At 38.8% G+C, this 23675-nt stretch overlaps 1 protein-coding gene across 1 annotated transcript in view; it reads right to left on the reverse strand.

Annotated features, from left to right (window-relative positions):
• Positions 1 to 3940: 3940 nt before the first annotated feature.
• The window catches only part of pigq (phosphatidylinositol glycan anchor biosynthesis, class Q), a 36292-nt gene continuing 16557 nt past the window's right edge, over positions 3941 to 23675 (reverse strand). The window contains 7 exon segments of the mRNA XM_062438205.1: positions 3941 to 11382; positions 11793 to 11854; positions 13708 to 13818; positions 17911 to 17995; positions 18091 to 18202; positions 22072 to 22225; positions 22967 to 23093. Of these exon segments, the coding sequence (XP_062294189.1) occupies positions 11230 to 11382; positions 11793 to 11854; positions 13708 to 13818; positions 17911 to 17995; positions 18091 to 18202; positions 22072 to 22225; positions 22967 to 23093 (804 nt within the window). The 3' untranslated portion in view covers positions 3941 to 11229.

A 23675-nucleotide genomic window follows, 5' to 3' on the forward strand; every position in this document is an offset into this window, starting at 1 on the left:
ATTTTTCTCCATTATAGTCAATCATAATCCCGGTTGTGTCCGCTCTCTCCGCCTCTCTGGATGACACTGAATGCGCCGCTGACAGATCGGCTCGCAACACCCCGCTCCTAGGCTCCGCCCCCGAGCTCTCCTGTGATTGGAGGATGCCTTCACAATGACACAGGCTCTAGGGGCTATGATTGGCTGGAGCGAACCGTCCACCAAACGGTTGGCTGTCAACAAAGATGATTCATTTCTCTGTGAATAGAACAAAGCAAAACAAGCTTTATTATGATTACAGCGATTAATCGATTAGTAGATTGATTTTTTTTAAGTAATATTTTGATGCACATTTTAATGATTTTAAAGCAAATCATTATTTTATACTGCAAACTTACATTTTTATGCTCTATTCTAGTCTAGTTTTTATTTATTTTTCTCTTTCTATTTTTCTGTACTTTGTTTTTATTAAATTATGTTTATTATTAGTGGGGGTTTCCAGTTTTTATTATTATTGGGTTTTATTTTTGTTTCTCAAATTGTATGTTTTTATGTTTTTTTGTTTTCAATTCTTACTGTTAAATGTTTGTTTTTATGTAAAGCACATCGAGTTGCCTTTGGGTATGAAATACGTTATATAAATAAAGCTGCCTTGCCTTGCCTTGATTTATCCTTTTGAATCTTTCCTTTTTTTTTTAAAACAATTAAATGTAATTTAATGTAAACAGCTGCTTAAAAATAGGCCAAGCTTACCTCATACAAAAGGAATGACAACTTTTAGGGTTGCAATTAACAATTATTTTTATTATCAATTAATCAGTCCAGTGGTAGAAGAAGTACTCAGATCATTTACTTTAGGATAAGTACTCATATAGCAATGTAAAAATACTCCTGCATGAAAAACCGTAGTATGAGTGATGTAGTATGCAGTATTACAGTAAAAGTACTGCAGTATTATGAGCGATGTAGTATGCAGTATTACAGTAAAAGTACTGCAGTATTATGAGCGATGTAGTATGCAGTATTACAGTAAAAGTACTGCAGTACTATGAGCGATGTAGTATGCAGTATTACAGTAAAAGTACTGAGGTACTATGAGCGATGTAGTATGCAGTATTACAGTAAAAGTACTGCAGTATTATAGTGATGTAGTATGCAGTATTACAGTAAAAGTACTGCAGTATTATGAGTGATGTAGTATGCAGTATTACAGTAAAAGTACTGCAGTATTATGAGCGATGTAGTATGCAGTATTACAGTAAAAGTACTGCAGTATTATGAGCGATGTAGTATGCAGTATTACAGTAAAAGTACTGCAGTATTATGAGTGATGTAGTATGCAGTATTAAGGTTAAAGTACTGCAGTATTATGAGTAATGTAGTATGCAGTATTACAGTAAAAGTACTGCAGTATTATAGTGATGTAGTATGCAGTATTACAGTAAAAGTACTGCAGTATTATGAGTGATGTAGTATGCAGTATTACAGTAAAAGTACTGCAGTATTATGAGCGATGTAGTATGCAGTATTACGGTAAAAGTAATGCAGTATTATGAGTAATGTAGTATGCAGTATTACAGTAAAAGTACTGCAGTATTATAGTGATGTAGTATGCAGTATTACAGTAAAAGTACTGCAGTATTATGAGTGATGTAGTATGCAGTATTACAGTAAAAGTACTGCAGTATTATGAGTGATGTAGTATGCAGTATTACAGTAAAAGTACTGCAGTATTATGAGTGATGTAGTATGCAGTATTACAGTAAAAGTACTGCAGTATTATGAGTGATGTAGTATGCAGTATTACAGTAAAAGTACTGCAGTATTATGAGTGATGTAGTATGCAGTATTACAGTAAAAGTACTGCAGTATTATAGTGATGTAGTATGCAGTATTACAGTAAAAGTACTGCAGTATTATGAGCGATGTAGTATGCAGTATTACAGTAAAGTACTGCAGTATTATGAGTGATGTAGTATGCAGTATTACAGTAAAAGTAGTGGTTTGGTCCTCTGACTGATATATTATTATTATGACATCATTAGATTATTAATAGTGAAGCATCAGTGTTAGAGCAGCATGTTACTGTTAGATTAGAAAGTCTAATTTTCTCTGTAAACTAACTTTCACATAAACAGATCTGTGTAACATTTTAGGGACATAAAAGGAACCATGTGGTCTGTTTGCATAAGCATTTCTGCAGAGGAGTGAATAACATAGTGAAATGTGATGTACAGTCATGTTTGAGGTCTGTGTCTTGTTTTTGTTTTTGTAACATCGTGACTCACCTCTCGTTAGCTTAGCTACAGTTCTTGGCAGCGATTCCTTGAATGAGATCATTAAATATATTACAGTATAATGAGTTAATCACATTTAACAGGTCTGAAACACGATATATCATAATCTCTACAATACAGAAGAAATAACATAACCGTACTTTTACAAACAAAGTGACATATTTTATATTATTAAAGCTGTTACTATGTCATTTATCATCTGTTTTAATATCAGTATCCATTTAAAACTTCCCAAAGGAGTCAAAATAATAAAGATTAATAACAAACACTCACTGTACATCTGTAAGTACATTATAGTGTATTATGAACCATATATTAAATGTTAGAATATATATATATATAGATGCTAAGTACACGGATTTAAGTAAACTTTTAACACAATAACATACACTGTAAGAAATATTACTGTAATTTAACAGTAAAATACTGGCTCATAATTGCAGTAAATTCACTGTAGTGTACAATAGTTATTTTACAGTAACTTACATGAAAATCACAGTAGTGTATTGTGTTTCTACAGCAAACCAGACACAATATTACTGTGAAAATACAGCATTTTAATGTATAATTACTGTAAATTCACAACATTTCAAAGTTATATCACAGCAATGTTTTGAGTTTTCTCGTTAAAAAAACCTTGAAATTTTCCAAAGTAAATGAGCAAACACAGAATGACTGTATGAAATCTATAAATATAAGTATATAAATTCTGTTTGGAGTCAATTATTAACCGTCCTGTTGTCCTCGAGTCAAGGAAGGAAGGGTGGAAGGGATGAGGAAGGCAAGAAAGAAGGAAGGAAGGAAGAAAGGGAGGAAGGAAGGAAGGAAGGAAGGAAGGGAGTAAGGAGGGATGGAGGGAGGGAGGAAAGGAGGAAGGAAATGAGTAAGGAGGGAGGGAGGGAGGAAAGGAAGGAAGGAAGGAAGGAAAGGAGTAAGGAGGGAGGGAGGGAGGGAGGGAGGAAGGAAGGAAGGAAGGAAGGAAGGAAAGGAGTGAGGAAGGAAGGAAGGAATGAAGAAAGGAGTAAGGAGGGAGGGAGGAAGGAAGATAGGAAAGAAGGAAGGAAAGGGGTGAGGAAGGAAGGAAGGAATGAAGAAAGGAAGGAAAGAAAGGAGTAAGGAGGGAGGGAGGAAGGAAGGAAGGAATGAAGAAAGGAAGGAGTAAGGAGGGAGGGAGGAAGGAAGGAAGGAAGGAATGAAGAAAGGAAGGAAGGAAAGAAAGGAGTAAGGAAGGAGAGAGGAAGGCAGGAAGGAATGAAGAAATGAAGGAAGGAAAGAAAGGAGTAAGGAGGGAGGGAGGAAGGAAGGAAGGCAGGAAGGAATGAAGAAATGAAGGAAGGAAAGAAAGGAGTAAGGAGGGAGGGAGGAGGGAAGGAAGGAACAAAGGAAGGAAGGAACAAAGGAAGGAAGGAAGGAAGAATGGAAGGAGGAGGGAGCAAAGAAAGAGGGAGGAAGGAAGGAAAGAAGGAACAGTCAAAAGAAACGGGGTCAATTTGACCTGGGAGGACGACAGGAGGGTTAAAGGAGCATTTCCTGGTTTAGTCTCTTACTGTCATTACAGATTTGAGACAGTGATGAGATTCTACTTAAATTCTTCTATAAGCAGTTTATAACCAGACAAGCTTCACCTGAAAAGACGACACATCAGAATATTAAATATATGTGAATTTTATTAAATGGCAACGGAACATTTAGAGCAGATCATCAGAGGATTCAATTAAACAACAACAACAACAACAACAACAATAGAAAAGAACAAATATAAGAAAGCTAATCTTAATTTTAATGCTAAACAGGCCAAAAGAGTTTCGGATTAAACAAAATAAGATATAGTTTGTTAATTAGTGAGCTTTGGAGGTAAACTTTGAGTGGAGCCATGCTGACTCTCGTCTCCAGACAAACATGAGAGTGGTTTCCATCTTCTTGTCGAACTCTCGGCAAGAAAGCAAATTAACTGATTTCCCAAAAAATATTGAACAAATTAACCTTAATTCTTTATAAAGCATTCAAGTCAATTCGACTTTTAATTTAAAAAAGACATGATTTGGCACATGAATAATGCTGACAAACAGATCTTGAGCAGAATCAAGCTTATTTAAAAAGATATAGCAGGCATTTTTTTTAAATGTTTTTCTTAATGTCAGCCAATGTTTGGAGGCAAATCAACAATGAACTGATCTACTAAGGACTGTGTGTGTATCCAAAGTCTGATATATCGTATTTCTCCATTGTTGTTAATAACTCCTTTATTATTAAGAGTTTGGTCATCTTAGTTTGTTAAGAAATGGCTCCAAAGACTAATAACAGCGATCGTGTTTTCAGTCTCTGAGAGTAGTTCTGTGTAAAGCTGCAGAAACACGGGTCTATTTACAGCTTCCTAAGGTTTTTGTGCTTCATATGACAACATCTGGACTGTGGACCACATTATATAAACGTCTCAAATAACCAAACACTGACTATAAGTAATCCATAACTATAACTTAATATACTAAAATAATACTTTACTTGTCAGAACTCAGATTTACAGTTCAGAAACTCGTGATAAAAATGAGTTCCATGCTTTCCGGTGAAGCACTAGAGCTGCAACGATTAGTTACCAACTATTAATTCAGTCATTAACTATTTTGATAATTGATTAATCGTTTTGAGTCATTTTTTTTCTTTTTTCTCCTCCTCAGCTCCTAAAATTAATAACAGAGATCACGTTTTCAGTCTCAGCAGAGTTGTTCTGTGTCACAACCGCTTGAAGTTCTTTGAGACATTTAGAGCGTAATACAAACACCAGATGTTGTGACACAGAACAACAACTCTCCTAGGACTGAAAATGTGATGTCTGCTATTAATCTTAGGAGCTGAGGAGGAGAAACAAGACAAAAAATGACTCAAAATGATTAATCAATTATCAAAATAGTTGGCGATTGCTCTAGTGGTTCGCTGGAGAGCAAGAAACTCTGAGCTGTAAATCTGAGTTCTGACAAGTAAAGTATTCTCTTAGTATATTAAGTTAGTTACAGATTACTTATAGTCATGGTTTGGTTCTTTGAGACGTTTATAATGTGGTCCACAGTCCAGATGTTGTCACAACAAGCTAATGAAGCTGTAAACAGACCCGTGTTTCTGCACATGCTCAGTAGAGTCAACTTTACACAGAACTACTCTCAGAGACTGAAAACACGAGCGCCGTTATTAGTCTTTGTTTCCGTTTCTAAACAAACTGATGTGACCGAACTCTTATTTTGGAACAACAGCGGAGGAATAAGACATATCAGACTTTGGTTACAGACGCAATACTTGTTAGTAGATCAGTTCGTTGTTGGTTTGGATCCAAACATGAAGAAAAATATAGAAAAATCAGCACATATATCCTTTAAATATCCCACTTTATGTCATATAGTGTTGCATGATTGATGCTCTTGCTCTGTAACTGATCTGTCAAAGTCAGAAAAAAAGGATTTGCAATATGTGGAGGAAATATGGCAACAAAGGATAATACAATAATACGATACTAACAATTTAATTTAGACGAAAAACTAAGATTAAAAAATATTAAAGAAAGATTAAAGAAAAAATGCTTAAGTTGCTTCAATTTCTTTGCAGTCGGTTGACACAGCTCCGAATATTCAGGATTATTACACACTATGTGACAGGAAGGTTTTAAGATTTCCAAATTTGAGATGGACCTGTTGGATCCTCTGTGAGTTGACCTGTGAGTTGACCTGTAAAGTGCCTAAAATGGCTTATTGTCACATGATCTACGACCATTCCTTCACAAGTTAGCATCACATTAGTCTGAAGGTTAAACCAGCCACATATAAAATTAATCTGATAAATTCCTCAAGGAAGAATTTGAAAAAGTTTGCGTAAAATACACAAAATTCAGAATGTCCGACTTCCAGTTTGGGGGAGCTTAAGAAAGCAGATGTGAAACAATGTTAATATGGTGCGTACCAAAAATCGTGAATATCGGAGCAGTTTTTTACCACAAATTAGAAAAAGTCTTACCACAATAAGACTAACGTGATAGTAACCACATTTCAAATGAATCCGATTAACCCTCTAGGAGGAGTTTGAAACGTTTTGCGTAAAATACACAAAAAAACGCACAAAAATTCAAATATCGTGAATATCAGAGCATAAAATGTAAAACGGCAAACTTCCAAATGAAAGCCGATGTGGAATATGTGTGAAACGATGTAAGTACAGTGCGTAGTAACTATCGTGAATATCGGATCAGTTTTTTTCCGATTATGGCCTAAAATGATCGACTATTCCGTCAAAATTTGTCCGACCACATTTCAAATTAATCTGATAAGTTCCCCGAGGAGGAGTTTGAAACAGTTTGCGTAAAATACACAAAAAAACACACGAAATTCAACCATCGTGAATATCGGAGCAGTTTTCTTCCCATTATGGCGTACCACACATTAGCCTAAAATGATCGACTATTCCGTCAAAATTTGGTGTAACTTTCAGACTAACGTTATACTAACCACATTTCAAATTAATCCGATTAGACCTCTAGAAGTTTTAAACAGTTTGCGTGAAATACACAAAAAGACCGCACGAAATTCAACCATCGTGAATATCGGAGCTTTTTTCCCCCGATTATTGCGTACCACACATTAGCCTAAAATGATCGACTATTCTGTCAAAATTTGGTGTAACCTTCAGACTAACGTTATACTAACCACATTTCAAATGAATCCGATTAAACCTCTCGGAGGAGTTTGAAACAGTTTGCGTAAAATACACAAAAAAACACACGAAATTCAACCATCGTGAATATCGGAGCAGTTTTCTTCCCATTATGGCGTACCACACATTAGCCTAAAATGATCGACTATTCCGTCAAAATTTGGTGTAACTTTCAGACTAACGTTATACTAACCACATTTCAAATTAATCCGATTAGACCTCTAGAAGTTTTAAACAGTTTGCGTGAAATACACAAAAAGACCGCACGAAATTCAACCATCGTGAATATCGGAGCTTTTTTCCCCCGATTATTGCGTACCACACATTAGCCTAAAATGATCGACTATTCCGTCAAAATTTGGTGTAACCTTCAGACTAACGTTATACTAACCACATTTCAAATGAATCCGATTAAACCTCTCGGAGGAGTTTGAAACAGTTTGCGTAAAATACACAAAAAAAGCGCACGAAATTCAACTATCGTGAATATCGAATTCTTCCATGTGTGTCAATTTTCCTGAGTTTTCAAGCATCCCGTCCCCCTTAAAAATGCAACAGTGTCGGAGAATAATGATAAAAAAAAACAAACATTAGGTTACTCACATTTGCAGTAGTGCTCGGGCCCGAATCAGCTTGTCCCGTTAGTAACATTTAAACTATATTTGAACGCTAAAACTTTTAATTAATCATATAAAAATCTAAAACTATCTACAAGGTCAGTGCAGTTAATGCATAAATACCTGATTTTACTTATAAGTGGAATTCTGTCCCTTTCTGTTAGTTGGACGTTAACGTTGAAAAAGGAGCAGTTCACCCATAACATGAAAATATAAGTAATCTCTCAGTGAAAACATGTAACTGTAGAGAGGAGACACGACACATTTTGTTCTCTTACAAATAAAAAGTTAAATCAATAAGTACATTTTTTTAGCAGCATTAAACACACTCAGTGATTTAGCTGCTGCAGCCTCACTAGCTTATGGTGGATAATATTACCAAACTTTAAGATACCAAGTACTTTTATAAAAAAACATAACTCATTGCTCATCTTCAAGTATTTTAACCCTCCTGTTGTCCTCGAGTCAAGGAAGGGAGGAAGAAGGAAGGAAAGGAGGGAGGAAGAAGGAAGGGAGGAAGAAGGAAGGAAAGGAGGGAGGAAGAAGGAAGGAAAGGAAGGATGGAAGGTAGGAAGAAGGAAGGAAAGGAAGGAGGAAGGAAGGGAGGAAGAAGGAAGGAAAGGCTGGAGGGAGGAAGACGGAAGAAAAGGAGGGAGGAAGGAAGGAAGGGGGATGGAGGAAGGAAGGAAGGAAGGAGGGAAGGAAAGAAGGAAAGAAGGGAGGAGGGAGGGAGGAAAGAAGGAAAAGAGGAAGGAAGGAAAGAAGGGAGATAATGGGGAGGAAAGAAAGAGAGAAGGAGGGAGGGAGGAAGGAAGGAAAGAAGGAACAGTCAAAACAGACGGGGTCAATTTGACCCGGGAGGACGACACGAAGCTTTAAGAGCTTTCAATGGGTTGTTTTTTTTCACTCTACTGTTTCCATTGTTAAGAAGGAACATCTACATTCAATACTGGAGTCTAATAAATAAAAAATAAAGTACTGAAAACGACAATAAAAAACCAAATACTTGCAGATTCGATGACTCATTTTAACCTACTGTTGTAGCGTTTAGCATTATCCCACAAAGTGTCAGAAAAGGTCACATAATCTCACTTTAACACGACTCAACTGTTCACGACGTAGTGGCGATTTAGCCTTTCTCTCAGAGTGTTTAGCGTTAATGGAGCTAAAATGTAAGTATTTTTTTTGGGTGGTGGTTGCATATGTAACGACATCATAAAAACAGCTCACAGACGCAAAGTTTCATGTTGTAACGCGGCTCAGTAAATGTGTGATTGAGTCAAAATAAACTACAGATATTACGATATATATATTTATCAGGTTTGGGAGACTACTTGATATTAGGGATAATTCATTGCTGGTTTTGGTCATTGCATAAAAAATGGTTGACAATAAAAGAAAATACAGAACGTCACCAAGGTTTATCCTCTGGGTGCTGCATGAATCTGCTTATTTAAAGACAATGTACTAAAAAAGGTTTTGTCCTAAAAGGTAGTATTTGAGGAGAGCTCATGGAGTGTCTAAAAAAAAAGAGGAAGGGTTTATCTGTTGAGTGTCTCACTGTTGGTTTTTGTGCTGTTTCTGGTGCTGTTCTACTAGTTTATGGCACTTAAAGCGATGGTTCGGCGTAATTTCGACCTAGCGTCATATGCACCATGACGCCTATCTAACCACCCGCTCCGCTTTTTTTTTCTCCCATTTTGTCGCAAACCGGTGGAGTTAGAGTCATCAGCCGAATGGCTTAGTACGGGCGCTAACGGACCCACCAGTGTATCTCGTAAATTACCCCACTAATAATGCCTGGATTGTTATCAAACTTCTCCAGTAGTAAAAATAGGGTCTTTACTCATAAATCGATGTATGGAAAGTTTGAGATCCCCGCACAGCACATCTAGAGATCTTTCCGGGGCTAAAGCTGTAAACATTGTCGAAATCTCGTTGGACCACACGGGATTTCAGTGATCTCACGAGATTTCGACGATGTTTACAGCTTTAGCAGTAGCAGCAGAGTAAAAGCCATCAGGTAAGTGTTTATTTTAATAAACTCCTGGTGTAACTACTTACAAACTTTAATGCCTGGATTGTTATCAAACTTCTACAGTAGTACAAATAGGGTCTTTACTCATAAATCGATGCATTGGAAAGTTTGAGATCCCCGCAAAGCACATCTAGAGATCTGTGCGGGGCTAAAGCTGTAAACACCGTCGAAATCTCGTGAAATCCCGTGTGGTCGCACGAGATTTCGACGATGTCTACAGCTTTAGCAGTAGCAGCAGAGTCAAAGCCATCAGGTAAGTGTTTATTTTAATAAACTCCTGGTGTACTCACAAACTTTCCAATGCATCGATTTATGAGTAAAGACCCTATTTGTACTACTGTAGAAGTTTGATAACAACCCAGGCATTTTTAGTGGAGTAATTTACAAGATACACTGGTGGGTCCGTTAGCGCCTGTACTGAGCCATTCGGCTGATCGCTTTAACTCCACTAATTTGCGACAAAATGAAAAAAAAATAGCGGGGGGGTGGTTGGATAGACGTCATGGTGCATATGACGCTAGGTCGAAATTACACCGAACCGCAGAATCGCACTTAAAGAGCATTTAAATATGACTCTTATTGACATGTACACTCACCAGTCACTTTATAGGGAACACCTGAGCAATCTAATGCTATCCAATACAAACAGCTCTGCTTTAACTTCATTTACGAAGGTTATAAATGTTCAGTTATTGTTGATATTGTCAGAAAGGTGATAATTGTACTGTATGTTTATTATTGAGGTCATAGTCAGTGGTGGTGGTGTACTATTTGATCCACTAATGCATGTTAACAGGAGTGGACAAAATACTAGGAACGCCATTCTATTAACGTTCTTTGCAGCTTTTCACATTGCTGAAAATGTGTTGAATCTTTCTAATTTAGCTTTGTCATAAGGTCACGAACAGCAGGAATATTCACATTCACAGTAAGAGTTTCATAGTTGATCACACTATGAGTTCAGAGAGTTTAAACTACAGTACATGGACTTCTGGGTGTGTATATATTTACTGGTCAGTCGTCCTTAATAAATCATTTTAAAAGCATAACATCTTATCTCCATATTTGAAATGTAACTCATCTGATTAAATCCTCATCACACACACATTAAGTCATTGTTTTGGTCCCTCATTTTTGTGTGTTTCGGCTGCTTCATTGTGTCGAATTTCTCAAAAAACACCTAATGTGAAGTTAAAGGTGTCAAGTCAATGTGGAATAAAGTAAAAATGTACTCGACACGTACCGAAAATCTATTTTTATGATGACAGCTGTTAAACCGCAGCAGGACAACATGAGTACTTGCTGGTTTTTTTGGTCGTTTTCTGCCACATTTGCTCATATTTATCACTCTTCTCCTCGACTGTGGTGACTTGGCAGCTTCAGCTCTGACGTCCTTTTCCCGTCTAACATGAAAGCAGCGTCACTCAAAAAAAAGGTCTTCATACCGGTTTCACCCCCCCCCCCCCCCCTTCTTTCCCCTCCCCCCCCTTCTTTCCCCTCCATCTGTCTGTTTCCATCTCATTATTTATTCAGCCTCTTCCCTTTCCTCTGTTCCCTCATCTCTCTCTCTCTCTCTCTCTCTCTCATTTTCTGGCTGATATCTCTCTCAGTCGGTCTTGGTAGTTTTGTGTCTCCAGGGGTAAATCAGCTCGCCCACAAACAGTTTCTTGACCAACGCCGCCCACGAGTCTTTGGGGTAGCAGCTGTACGTCGGGGTGCGGTACGTCTGAACCACTGTGTTGCCCTTTAAGGGGTTAATCTAAAAAATTAAAAAATAAAAAATAAAAAAAGAGGAAGAATACACCAAAAACAGCCTTGACAATATGGCAAAAATGAAATTCTTACATCATTTGCATGCACAAAAAAGTGAATTAGTGCACAATCTAAGCAAAAATGTGAATATTTTCTCGTATTCATTGATAATAAATAGTAATATAAACAGTTTCAACATGTTAACTTGGTCTCCTAAAACCTCTGATGGACACTTTATGAACTAAATTACAGCTGCAATGATTAGTAAATATTAAAAATGAATGCTTCCTGTCTTTAATACTCATCTATGACAGTAAATTTAAGATCTTCATGGTTTGGGTTCACGTTTAGCTCTGAGAATGTGTCTTTAATTCTTCATGTCTGAGCTTTAAATGCAGAGATAATGAGGCGTCTTACCTCCATCAGCAGGTGAAGGGCCGTCCCCGGTTCCTCAGACAACACCCTGAACTTTACACCTTCTGTAAAGTACAACACACATCACAGAAATAATGTTCTCATGTTCATGCATCTACTTTTATTTAGATTCTTGTCAAGAGACTACTGAGCTGCTGCTGCCCTGCATGTTTTTAGGTATCTCCCCACTATACAGTTCTAGCGCTACTCGGCTCGGCTCGACTCGGTTTGGTACCAGGAACCTTTTCCATTACTATAGCCTATAGTAATGGAATAGGTTGGTCCTTTTTGGGCAACAAGGTGGAGGAGAGAGAGGAGCAGCGAGGAAAGAAGGAAGGAAGGAAGGGAGGAAAAAGGGAGGGAGGGAGGAAGGAAAGGAGGAAGGAAATAAGGGAAGAAGGAAAGGAAGGAAGGAGAGAAGGAGGGAGGGAGGTAAGAAAGAACAACAAGGTGGAGGAGAGAGAGGAGCAGCGGGGGCAACAAGGTTCTTTCCTTCCTCCCTCCTGTCCTTTCTTCCTTCCTCCTTTCCTTCCTTCTTCCTCCCTTTCTTCCTCCCTCCTTTCCTTCCTTCTTCTTTCCTTCTCTCCCTTCCTTCCTCCCTCCTGTCCTTTCTTCCTCCCTACCTCCCTCCCTTCCTTCCTTGACTCGAGGACAACAGCAGGGTTAAAAATGACGGGTTTGATTCTTGTGTGGGACGGCTCATGACTCTTCCAGCGACTCTCTGACCAATCAGTGGCCGGCAGTCTGTTGACTTCACATTTTTGGACACCACTGCTTTACAGGAAGCCTTTTAGGGAGGGAGGCGTAACATATTTATATATATATATAGAAACGTGACTAATCAATCACTGTCACTCACTGGACTGGGAGGCAACCTCTACCAAGTTTATAAAATGTTTGCATGATGTTTGTTCAATTTTGTAAATTGAAATTAGCCATGTGGCTTTTTTTTAAACCTAATCCTGCTGTTGTTTGCTTTTCCCCTCCACGTGATTACCGTCTTCTTCAAGAGCACCTGTGTGTTTACATACGTGATAAAGACAGTCCTCGAACACACCACTCCCTCTCTTATGCAATGACTGTAGTTAAACATGTAAAACACAGCTATAAAATACTCCCTCAGGCAGCTCTAAACCAGTTTGTCTCATCTGCTCAGAGACAAAGAACAAATCTGAGGAGCAAACACATCCACCCAAATCTGAACTGAAGGCACATTCTTTTATTTTTAAACACAGCCCATATGTGACATGAAATAAGAAAAGAAAAATGTATCTACTATGTATTTTCTTTCATGTTGTCGGTGTGTTTACTGTATTCATTCGTCTATGTGTTGAAGTAGCAGCTGAGGGCCAAACATCGGTTTAACCTTTGTGTCGTCCTCTGTTATGATTGTTCCTTCTTTCCTCCCTTCCTTCCTTCTGTCTGTCCTTCCTCCCTCCCTCCCTCCCTCCTTTTCTCTTTCTTTCCTTCCTCTCTCTTTCCTCGTTCCCTTCCTCCTTCTCTCCTTCCTTCCTCCCTTCCTCTGTCCTTCTTTCTTTCCTTCCTCCCTTTACCTTTTCTTTTCTCACTCCCTTCCTTCCTTTCTCCCTCCCTCCCTCCCTTCCTTCTTTCCTCCCTCCATCATTCTCTCCTTCCTTCCTCCCTTCCTTCTTTCCTCTGTCCTTCTTTCCATCCTTCCTCCCTTCCCCTTTCTCCCTTCCCTCCTTCCTTCCTTCTTTCCTCTGTCCTTCCTTCCTTTCCTTCCTTCCATCTTTTCCATCCTTCTTTCCTCCCTCCCTCCTTTCCTTCCTTCCATCCTTTCCATCCTTCCTTCCTCCCTCCCTTCCTTCTTTCCTCCTTCCTTCCTTGACTCGAGGACAACAGGAGGGTTAAATAGCTGCAGGATTCAGGAGTGAACGGGCGATAAAAGGCGACGTACCTGCCAGTCTGTAGGGCCGACAGATGCGGAGGCAGACGGCGAACAGAGGGAAGGAGTTGATGAAGTCCACGCTGAGGTGGAGGACGCCCTGAAACAGCACAACCACCAGCCAAACACACACACACGCACACACACACACAGGGGTCAGAAATAAACCTGTGTTATAGATTAACTCTGTAACGTCCAAATGATCAAATATGCTCAACCAAGACAAATTTCCCTAAGGGGACAATAAAGTATATTGTATTGTAAAGTTATGTATCGTATGTTTCGTAATGTATCGTGTCGTTTTCTAATGTATCTTAATGTTATGTATCCTATCGTAATATATCTTATTGTAATGTATAAAATCGTTTCGTAATGTATCGTATCGTAATGTCTCGAGTCGTAATGTATCAATTAGTAATGTATCGTATTTTTCGTAAGGTATCGTATCGTAATATCTCAAGACGTAATGTATCGCGTCGTTTTGTAATGTATCGTAACGTTATGTATCTTATCGTAATATATCGTATTGTTATGTATAAAATCGTTTCGTAATGTATCGTAATGTCTCGAGTCGTAATGTATCGTTATGTCTCGTGTCGTAATGTATCGTATCGTTTCTTAATGTTCGTATCGTAATGTATCGTATCGTAATGTCTCGTATCGTAATGTCTCGAGTCGTATCGTATCGTAATGTCTCGTGTCGTAATGTATCATATCGTAATGTCTCATGTCTTATCATAACGTATCATATCGTAATGTCTCGTGTCGTAATGTATCGTATCGTTTCTTAATGTTCGTTTCGTAATGTATCGTAATGTATCGTATCGTAATGTCTCGTGTCGTAATGTATCGTATCGTTTCTTAATGTTCGTTTCGTAATGTATCGTAATGTATCGTATCGTAATGTCTCGTGTCGTAATGTATCGTATCGTTTCTTAATGTTCGTTTCGTAATGTATCGTAATGTATCGTATCGTAATGTCTCGTGTCGTAATGTATCGTATCGTTTCTTAATGTATCGTTTTGCAATGTTTCGTAACATTATGTATCCTATCGTAATATATCGTATTATAATGTATCGTATCGTAATGTCTCGTATCGTAATGTATCGTATCGTAATGTATCAAATCATTTCGTAATGTATCGTATCGTAATGTATCAAATCATTTCGTAATGTATCATTTCGTAATGTATCGTGTCTTATCATAACGTATCGTTTCGTAATGTCTCGTGTCGTAATGTATCGTATCGTTTTGCAATGTATCGTTTTGCAATGTTTCGTAACATCATGTATCCTATCGTAATATATCGTATTATAATGTATCGTATCGTAATGTATCAAATAATTTCGTAATGTATCGTATCGTAATGTCTCGAGTCGTAATGTATCGTATCTTTTCTTAATGTATCGTTTCGTAATGTCTCGTATCGTAATGTCTCATGTCTTATCATAACGTATCATATCGTAATGTCTCGTGTCGTAATGTATCGTATCGTTTTGCAATGTCTCGTAACATTATGTATCCTATCGTAATATATCGTATTATAATGTATCGTATCGTAATGTATCAAATCATTTCGTAATGTATCATTTCGTAATGTATCGTATCGTAATGTCTCGTGTCTTATCATGACGTATCGTAATGTCTCGTATCGTAATGTCTCGTATCGTAATGTATCGTATCGTAATGTATCAAATCATTTCGTAATGTATCGTATCGTAATGTATCAAATCATTTCGTAATGTATCATTTCGTAATGTATCGTGTCTTATCATAACGTATCGTTTTGTAATGTCTCGTGTCGTAATGTATCGTATCGTTTTGCAATGTTTCGTAACATCATGTATCCTATCGTAATATATCGTATTATAATGTATCGTATCGTAATGTATCAAATAATTTCGTAATGTATCGTATCGTAATGTCTCGAGTCGTAATGTATCGTATCTTTTCTTAATGTATCGTTTCGTAATGTCTCGTATCGTAATGTCTCATGTCTTATCATAACGTATCATATCGTAATGTCTCGTGTCGTAATGTATCGTATCGTTTTGGAATGTCTCGTAACATTATGTATCCTATCGTAATATATCGTATTATAATGTATCGTATCGTAATGTATCAAATCATTTCGTAATGTATCATTTCGTAATGTATCGTATCGTAATGTCTCGTGTCTTATCATGACGTATCGTAATGTCTCGTTTCGTAATGTATCGTGTCTTATCATAACGTATCGTAATATATCGTAATCTCTTGTGTCTTATCATATCGTATCAATACAAAATAAAACTCATGTATGCAAAGTGTTATTTAATTAAACACCAGGGCATAATTTCTCCAATAAATGCTCCAGTTTCAAAGAATTAGAATTGTCTCGCTATTATTTGATGGTTCGCACTTTACAGGGTTAAAAAGGGTTTAAAGACGACTTCCACTTCTGTTATCTTTAATTTGCACAGGAGCTCCACCCCCGCATCTATTTATAACCATCAAACTCACCCGGTGCAGGTTTAAAAATAGCAGCGGCTCTCAGCTCTAATCTGCCAGGTACAGTGATTCCCGACAGTAAAACCAGTCCTGCTGCATTAATATTATTATTATTATTATCCTCCTCTTTGTCCATCTACCTTTATTAATGTCATTTTTAGTCGATAAAGAAGCTGTGTGAGCAGTTTTCAGGACGGGCTAACAGAAGATAAATATGTCCGTGTTCATTTAACTACTTGTGTTGATGCTTGTAGTCAGTTTTGTGGACATTTTAATACCAAAAAATGACGATGTTTTTGTTCTCGATCCGGCCTGATACAACTGGCTTGGCTGCTTTTTGGAGCAGGGAAACAGCTGTTAGTGTGTGCGCTCATAGGGACGGCTGGGGCGTAGTTTCCACTTCTTTACAACTTGAATTTGGATTAATCAGATCATTGTTTCACTCTCCAAATAACAGAAAATAGTCAAATAAATCTGTTATAGTTTCTTAGAGGTCTAGACGGTATCTTCAACTATCTTGGTTTATCCAAAATCCAACGAATATTCAGTTTATAATCATTTAGAATAAAGAAAAGCAGCAAATCTTCATATTTAAAGAGGCTGAAACAACCACAAGTTTTAATTTTTGCCTTAATTCTTCAATTTCAACATATAAAACATTTTTAAAAAACATCTTTCTGGATTTATGTGGTCTGAATTTCACTTTGTGCCAAATGAAGCTTTACTGTATTTACAATATAAGATTATTTTGTGTCTGGATCTGAATTTAACTTACTGAAAAAAGGGCAACATGAAAATATAGCTTTTCAATATTAAACACAGTTTGAGAATCATTAAATAAACATTAGCTGGATATAAACTTTGTGAAATTCAGACCAACCATTTCAGCAGTTTTTAATTTTAAACATAAAATATTCAGCAGTGATTCAACTTCTAACTTTACTACTTAATTAATGATATAATTCAGATTATTGCGAGAACGAGCACAAAATATATTTAAATGACTGAAATATTGGAGACGTAGAACCAGATTCATATTATAATGAGTCTTTTTTTCATGATATATTTATATAATGCAGTATATATTTATAGAAGATAATCGGTTAATTGATTAGTGAATTTAGGAATATAAGATAAAAAACAGTTTATAATTACATAAATGATAATATATATTTCTATAAGATAAAGATAACTAGTTATATTAAACGTTAATTATGGATGTAAGTGTTATGAGTCATTTTCTGTATACAATTCAGTGTATTTTGATAGAAGTTAATTAATTAGTCAAGATAAAGATAGTTTATAATTATGTATAATATATATATATTTCTATGAGATAAAGCTAACTAGTTAATACATGGATGTATTGTATAGTAGTTAATGTATATATTAAAATTATTAGCCTAACCCTAACCTTTTGTGGAGAAATGTGAGTTAATATACAGAGAAATATTATTAATTAATGTACAGTGGAGTTTTTACTTCGTTTTGGGCATTTATATTGGTGTATTATTAAGAGTTGCTTTATTGATTTCACTGTTTACTCTGCTTTTCTTTTCATTTCCATTATTTTTTTTGTTCTTCACTGTTTGAAATAAACATTTAAAATCGATCAATCAATGCTGCGGATGGTTTTCAGACACTTGCACTGAAGTTTTTGGAAGACCGGTTGCCATTGGAAACCGTTGTTACAACTGACAGGAAGTGAGGAAGACGTGCGACTCTCACCAGAGTGAAGACCAGGTAGTAGAGCGCCGTGGTCGGCAGCAGGAACAGCAGGATGGTGAACAGCAGAGTGCCGATGAACAGCTGGAGAACGACAAGCGGTAAGTCTGGGATGGCGATGATGATGATGATGATGATGATGATGAAGGTGTGTGTGTGTGTGTGTGTGTGTGTGTTACCTGGTCCAGGTCGTAGGAGCAGGAGTCGACTCTCTGCCGCAGCACGTTCCACTTCTTCCCTCTGAAGAGCCTCCAGAGAGACGAGAGCCCGTAAATCTTCAGACAGTAGAGCCTGACGGAGACGAGCACACAGAGCCGATGACAAATACATCAATTAAATAATCAATAATCGGTAATCAATGAAAACAGACTCACAGTCGGTGGAAAGAGAAGAAGAAAAAACAGGCAATGAAGGTGAAGAAGTGAGACTTTAAAGTGAAATATTGTGACGACATTTTTTAATTAATCAATAAATCTTTTAAAAACACAAAGTTGACTCCTTCTTCTTCTTCAGTCTCGTCTAAAAATAGCCCAAAAATATTCACTTTAAAACAATATAACATCACAGAAAAGCAACGAATCCTCACATTTAAATAAAAAAACGGATTAAAACGACTGAAACCTTTTAATGATTTTAAAGCAAATCATTATTTTATGCTGCAACCTTACATTTAATGCTCTATTCTAGTTTAGTTTTTATTTTATTTCTCTCTCTTTTTCTGTCCTTTGTTTCTATTTTATCTTCTTTTTTTATTAGTGGGGAGGGGGGGAGGTTGTTTTAATGTTTCCATGTTTTTACTATTATTGGGTTTTATTTTTATGTCTCAAATTGCATGTTTTTATGTTTTTTGTTTCCAATTCTTACTGTTAAATGTTTGTTTTATCACTATATAAATAAAGTTCCGGTCCTCTGAAATGATGCGAACGCAGAAGTAACTTAAAACTGCATTCTATCAAAAGGCCACCAGGGGGCGACCGTTTCGGCGTCAAAAGGACTTCCGTCTCTATACAAGTCAATGGAGAATTCACCAACTTCTCACTTGATTTCTAACCTCAGTAAACGTTTTCAAAATGTGTTTATGGTCTCAATCGCTAGTTTAAAGCCTTCTTCAATGCAGTATGATGTTCATTTGGGACATTTTGGCCTCCCTGATTTTATATGTGACGATAAAGCAGGGTATGCATTAGGGCGTGGCTACGTCGTGATTGACAGGTTGATTGGTTCACAGGTTCAGGAGGGCGCCTCATGCTCCTCCTGATGCCCATATAAGTAGAATCCCTGTTTTTATTTTACCCAGCATGCACCTGAAATTTTCAAGATGGCGCTGCTCAGATCCGAAACTATTGGCCTCCGAGCAGCAGTCCACAAACCAATGGGTGACGTCACGGATGTTACGTCCATTTCTTATATACAGTCTATGGTTGTAGCAACAGCAAAATAAACTGTTTGGCATTGAAGATGATTTGCCAAATGTTTCATGGGCACAACCCAGATACTCAGCTCTGCTGCTGATCCAACAAATGCATGTTCCTTACTAATGTGGCTCCATTTAAAAAGGAAATAAACGGGCTTTCCAACATTATACGATTTATTACCAAGAAGTATTGTTACAACAAAGAAATACCCTACCAAACACACTATGTGCTATGTTTATTATTATAAATGTGTTGTACGTAAGGATCTATTTTATATGTTTAATGTATAAAGAGTCGCTTTTATGTCAGAAACTGCCTTTGTTTTTGGTTTCTCATGAAGAAAACAAGGATTATTTACTTTTTATATAGCAACACACACATATAGTCATTTAATCATTTCTTTCTTTCTTTATATTTGTTTTCGTTTGTCACTATTTTTAAGGTAGAAGAAGAAAACAAGGACACATGATTATTTACTAAATTTATACATGTGTGTTTGCAGTGTCAGTTTTCATCTAAACCTGCCTACAGCTTCTTCTTCTCCTTCTTCTCCCTCCTGCTGCGATCACACGACTCGGCAGCGGCGGTAGATATTTTTAGGGTGCGGGCATACAGATTTAATAAGACACTCTGACAAAAGCTTCTCAAACTCCTGCATAAATATGCAACAAGGAAAAGTGGGTAATATTTCATTATGCGCCACGGGGGGGAAGGGGGGGGGGAGAGAGAGAGGGACAGAGAGAGAGAGAGAGAGGGAGAGAGACACAGAAAGAGAGGGAGAGAGAAAGAGAGAGAAAGAGACAGAAAGCGAGAGAGAGAGGGGAGAGAGACTGAAAGAGAGAGGGAGACAGACTGAAAGAGAGAGAGAGACATAAAGAGAGAGAGAGACAAAGAGGGAGAGAGAGAGACATAAAGAGAGAGAGAAGGAGAGAGAGGGAGAGAGACAGAGAGAGAGGAGGAGAGAGAGAAGGAGAGAGAGAGAGAGCGAGAGACAGAGAGAGAGAGGAGGGAGAGAAAGAAAGAGAGACATAAAGAAAGAGAGAGAGAGACATAAAGAGAGAGAGAGAGAGAGCGAGAGAGAGACAGAGAGAGACAGAGAGAGAGAGAGGAGGAGAGATAGAAGGAGAGAGAGAGAGTGAGAGAAGCGTTGAGCTATCTTTAGAGCAAAATGCATAATTTAGTCTAATCTCTCGTCTTCTTTCCTCTCTACTACAGAGCTGCACACAGATCTACGACCTGGCAGCCGTAATCCCAACGATGTCTTATGAGTATTATTACTATTGATGAGAAGAGACATACAAGTTATAATAAAAATAATAATAACAAGTGTTTCCTCTGATTTTAATGGATGCACGACTTCATAATATGTGTTTGACTTGCTATTTGGTTCATTTCCTGAAGCAAAAGTCTGTTTTCTATTTTAAAAACAGCCTTTTTTTTAATGTATTTATTCATTTATTTTAACAGATAACTGAATCACTGCTTTAATGAAAGGTGGATTATTGGATTATTATGTCTTTGTTGTGTTGTTTTTTTATGTAAACACATTTCCTGAAGATCATTTTTCTATTCAGGCCTCTTAGATACAGATGGAGAAGTCTGCCCCCTGCAGGTTATTTAGAGGAACTACTCCTCTACTGATCTCACATAGAAACTCTAACAGCTCTATGAAACTGTTTCTACCTGCTGATTAGGAAAGAAAATTGATCAAAAGTCCCAAACTCCTTTTTTTTTTTTTATAGACTTGGAGAGCGATGCTTAACCTTCCTGTCGTCCTCCCGGGACAAATTGACCCCGTCTGTTTTGACTGTTCCTTCTTTCCTCCCTTCCTTCTCTCTTCCTTTCCTTCCTTCCTTCCGTCTGTCCTTTCTCCCTCCCTCCTTCTCTCTTTCTTTCCTTCTTTCCTCTGTCCTTCCTTCCTTTCCTACCTCCCTTCCTTCTTTCCTTCTTTCCTCCCTCCCTCCCTCTTTCTCTCTTTCTTTCCTCCCCCTACCGTCCTCCCTTCCTTATTTCCTGTCCGTCTTTCCTTCCTCTTTTCCTTTCTCCCTCCTTCTCTCTTTCTTTCCTTCTTTCCTCTGTCCTTCCTTTTCTACCTCCCTTCCTTCCTTCTTTCCTCTGTCCTTCCTTCCTTCCTTTTCTACCTCCCTTCCTTCTTTCCTTCCCTTCCTCCCTCCTTCCTTCTTTCCTCCCCCCTACCTTTCTTCTTTCCTGTCCTTCCTTCCTTCCTTTCCTACCTCCCTTCCTTCTTTCTTTCCCTTCCTTCATCCCTCCTTTCCTTCCTTCTTCCCCCTACCTCCCTTCCTTCTGTCCTTCCTTCTTCCTCCCTCCTTTCTTTCCTTCTTCCTGCCTTCCTTCCTTCCTCCCTCCTTTCCTTCCTTCTTCCTCCCTCCCTCCTTTCCTTCCTGCTTCCTTCCTTCCTTCCTCCCTCCCTCCTTTCCTTCCTTCGTCCTCCCTTCCTTCCTTCCTCCCTCCCTCCCTTCCTTCCTCCCTCGCTTCCTTCCTTCTTCCTCCCTCCCTTCCTCCTTTCCTTCCTTCCTCCCTTCCTTCCTTCCTTCCATCCTTCCTTCCTTCCTACCTCCCTTCCTTCTTTCCTTCCTTCCTCCCTCATTTCCTTCCATCTTCCTCCCTCCTTTCCTTCCTCCCTTCCCCCTTTCCTTCCTTCCTCCCTGCCTCCTTTCCTTCCTTCCTTGACTCGAGGACAACAGGAGGGTCAATGTGTCAGAGGTCAGAGGTCAGAGGTCTCACCTGGCTCCGTAGACGTAGAAGCAGTAGATGTGGAAGGTGAGCAGAGCCACCATGTCAGAGAGCAGCGAGAGGGCAAAGGTCAGGCCGAAGCAGGCGGACAGACCTCCGTACCAGAGGATCCCCTCGATGAAGGGAGACATGAGGTGGATGTAACCTGCAGAGAGAGAGAGAGGGAAGAGAGAGAGAGAGAGGGAGAGAGAGGGAGGGAGAGAGAGAGAGAGATGGAGAGAGAGAGATGGAGAGAGAGGCCAAGATCCAAAAATGACTTCTTATATCAACACAAATGTTTTATTCATCTTTTATTGAGTCCATTTTAACTTTTGCTTTGGTAAACTCAGCATTTCAAATAACAACAAGCTGAGGAATGAGCCTGAATGATGTTATGTGCATCAAGCTAGAACCGTCTGTTTCAGCTTCTCCCGTTTAAGAGACGTTATACTTTCCCCTGTAGAGCCAAACAGGTTTCTTAACCTTTGTGTCGTCCTCCTGGGTCAAATTGACCCCGGCTGTTTTAACTGTTCCTTCTTTCCTCCCTTCCTTCCTTCCTTCCTTCATTCCTTCTGTCCTTCCCTCCCTCCTTCCTTCTTTCCTCCCTCCCTTCCTTTCCTTCCTTCCTTCCTTCTTTCCTCCCTTCCTTCTTTCCTTCTTTCCTTCTGTCCTTCTTTCCTCCCTTCCTTCCTTCCGTCCGTCCTTCCCTCCCTCCCTCCTTCCTTCTTTCCTCCCTCCCTCCTTTCCTTCCTTTTTTCCTCCCTCCCTCCTACCTTCCTTCCTTCCTTCTTTCCTCCGTCCTTCCTTCCTTCTTTCCTTTCCTTTCCTCCCTTCCTTCTTTCCTTCTTCCTTCCTTCCCTCATTCCTTCCTTCCATCCTTGTGTGTGTGTGTGTGCCGTTAACTCACTGATCCACAGGTGGATGTGGTAGAGGAAGAAGCGACCCAGGACTTGGTCCAGAGCCCGGTTCATCTTCAGCCCAGCAGGAGCTCCCATCAGCCACTGCAGCAGCTCGTCCAGCTCTTTGGCCACATGCTGCAGAACATCCAGAGAAGATACATGATCATCATCATCATCATTATTATCATTATTATTAGAATAATACATATCAAATAAGCAGCGTAGAAGAAAACTGTCTCCCTTCATCGAGGGGATCCTCTGGTACGGAGGTCTGTCCGCCTGCTTCGGCCTGACCTTTGCCCTCTCGCTGCTCTCTGACATGGTGGCTCTGCTCACCTTCCACATCTACTGCTTCTACGTCTACGGAGCCAGGTGAGACCTCTGACCTCTGACACATTAACCCTCCTGTTGTCCTCGAGTCAAGGAAGGAAGGAAAGGAGGCAGGGAGGAAGGAAGAAGGAAAGGAGGAAGGAAGGAAAGGAGGAAGGGAGGAAGGAAAAGGGAAGGAAAGCAGGGAGTAAGGAAGGAATGTAGGAAGAAGGAAGGAAAGGAGGGAGGGAGGGAGGGAGGGAGGAAGGAAGGAAGGAAGGAGGGAAGGGAGGAAGGGAAGGAGGAAGAAGGAAGGAAAGGAGGAAGAAGGAAGGAAAGGAGGGAGGAAGAAGGAAAGGGCAGAAGAAGGAAGGAAAGGAGGGAGGAAGAAGGAAGGAAAGGGGGAAG

This window comes from Scomber scombrus, chromosome 18 (assembly GCF_963691925.1).
Source record: "Scomber scombrus chromosome 18, fScoSco1.1, whole genome shotgun sequence".
Classification (NCBI taxonomy): domain Eukaryota; kingdom Metazoa; phylum Chordata; class Actinopteri; order Scombriformes; family Scombridae; genus Scomber; species Scomber scombrus.